Genomic DNA, 1,571 nt, shown 5'->3' with positions numbered 1-1,571 from the left:
AAGAGAGAGAGAGAGAGAGAGAGAGAGAGAGAGAGAGAGAGAGAGAGAGAGAGAGAGATGAGTTGAACCGGTGCATCCTGCTCGAGAATTCTTAATCGCAGTCGATTAAAGCAGCAGATAACAATAAAATATTCCGCCCTGTGTATACACGATTTAGTCAGTACTCACCATTGTATAAATGATGGATGACACCACGCCCTACATTATTTCACAAACATCAAGGCATAATTAATCGATTAATCAGACCTTTATTGTCAATCAATCAGAAATACTCCCTGATAACCAGTTCCGTCTCCTTCACTGTTTATTTATATTTCCTATCAATTCGTGATGTAAGGGCTACAGTCTCATTATCTCATTCACCTGTAGTGTTACATTCATCCTGTTTTGTTGATAAAGGGGAAACCCGAAACGTTCATTTGATCTGGGTTTTTTTTTTTTGGAATTATTCCGTCTACTTTAATGCTGATAGGAGCCACTTGGAGGAAGCGCTGCGTCACGTGATCACTTTTAGCGTTGCTTTAGCGTTGATCACTTGAGCCCACCAACTTCAATTTGATTTTAATTCTATATTATTATTATTCTATATTTTCAAACGGATTAAATTGAAGCTTACATTCGATTTCACATTATTATTTGTATCATTCCGTGAAAGGCCTGTAAGGCGATATTATATTTTTTTTTTCTGACAGAGACAACGCTGTTAACGGCCAGGGACTCATTATTTCACAAACAACAATGCATAATTAATCGATTAATCCGACCTTTATTATCAATCAATCAGAAATACTCCCTGATAACCAGTTCCGTCTCCTTCACTGTTTGTTTATATTTCCTATCAATCCGTGAAAGGTCTGGCAAACAGTCCTGAATTAATTATCATTGATTGTGCGACGACTTGCAAAGAAAAGCGCTTCAAAGAGATTTTTAAAAATACAGAAGTGATGCAAATGGATGTGGTGCGTTTGGCTAAGAAAACTCACGACATTGTCGTCCGGAAATAGAACGGACTAACTCACAAAACTATGTGTAACCTTGAACGTTGCCACCCGGAAGTATAACGTACCAACACACACAAAACTCTGCGTTACCATGAACGTTTATAGTCTTGATAACACAGTTTAGTGAGAATTAACTGTGCTAATAAACGCGGATAGCAAAAAGCAATAACAAAAACCGGAGTGACGTCAACTTCATTCTGTCTATACAGTAGAATGGGATGACTAAGGATTGATGCATATCCAAACGGCAAGTTTTTAAAAATGTATTTATATGACACATCTTTGAAATAATCTGCTCGAGTGGCCGAGTGGTTAAGGCATTGCACTGTGACCCGGAAGGACCCGTGTTCGAGCCCCGCTTCAGACACTTTCGTTTTTTTTTTTTCCTTGAGCAAGATTATTAACCCCCAATATGCTCACTTGGACAACATGGTTGATTCCTGTTGACATCAGACATCTTGTTTGATGAGTTATCTATATTCCTTCTTGGAATGCCTAGGCGACGATATCTTATGATGTCGTGGCGATAAAGGTATTTTTAAATTATTATTTTTTATCTTTCAATCTAGG

The 1,571-nt window shown here is 37.9% G+C and overlaps 2 protein-coding genes across 2 annotated transcripts in view; one reads left to right on the top strand and one right to left on the bottom strand.

Moving 5' to 3' along the window:
• The window catches only part of LOC144957076 (solute carrier organic anion transporter family member 4A1-like), a 7,135-nt gene extending 6,754 nt beyond the window's left edge, over window positions 1-381 (bottom strand). Inside the window, exon 1 of the mRNA XM_078888042.1 lies at window positions 364-381. Within this exon, the coding sequence (XP_078744168.1) occupies window positions 364-381 (18 nt within the window). The remainder of the gene's footprint in view (window positions 1-363) is intronic.
• LOC144956718 (uncharacterized) overlaps window positions 1-1,571 on the top strand; it is a gene marked incomplete in the record, with an annotated part of 102,703 nt that overhangs the window by 69,269 nt on the left and 31,863 nt on the right.

This window comes from Berghia stephanieae, chromosome 11 (genome assembly GCF_034508935.2).
Source record: "Berghia stephanieae isolate SIO BIC M18660-M18661 chromosome 11, UCSD_Bste_1.3, whole genome shotgun sequence".
NCBI lineage: Eukaryota > Metazoa > Mollusca > Gastropoda > Nudibranchia > Aeolidiidae > Berghia > Berghia stephanieae.
Note: the sequence above shows the minus strand (reverse complement) of the source record. Positions and strands in the feature narration are given on the sequence as shown.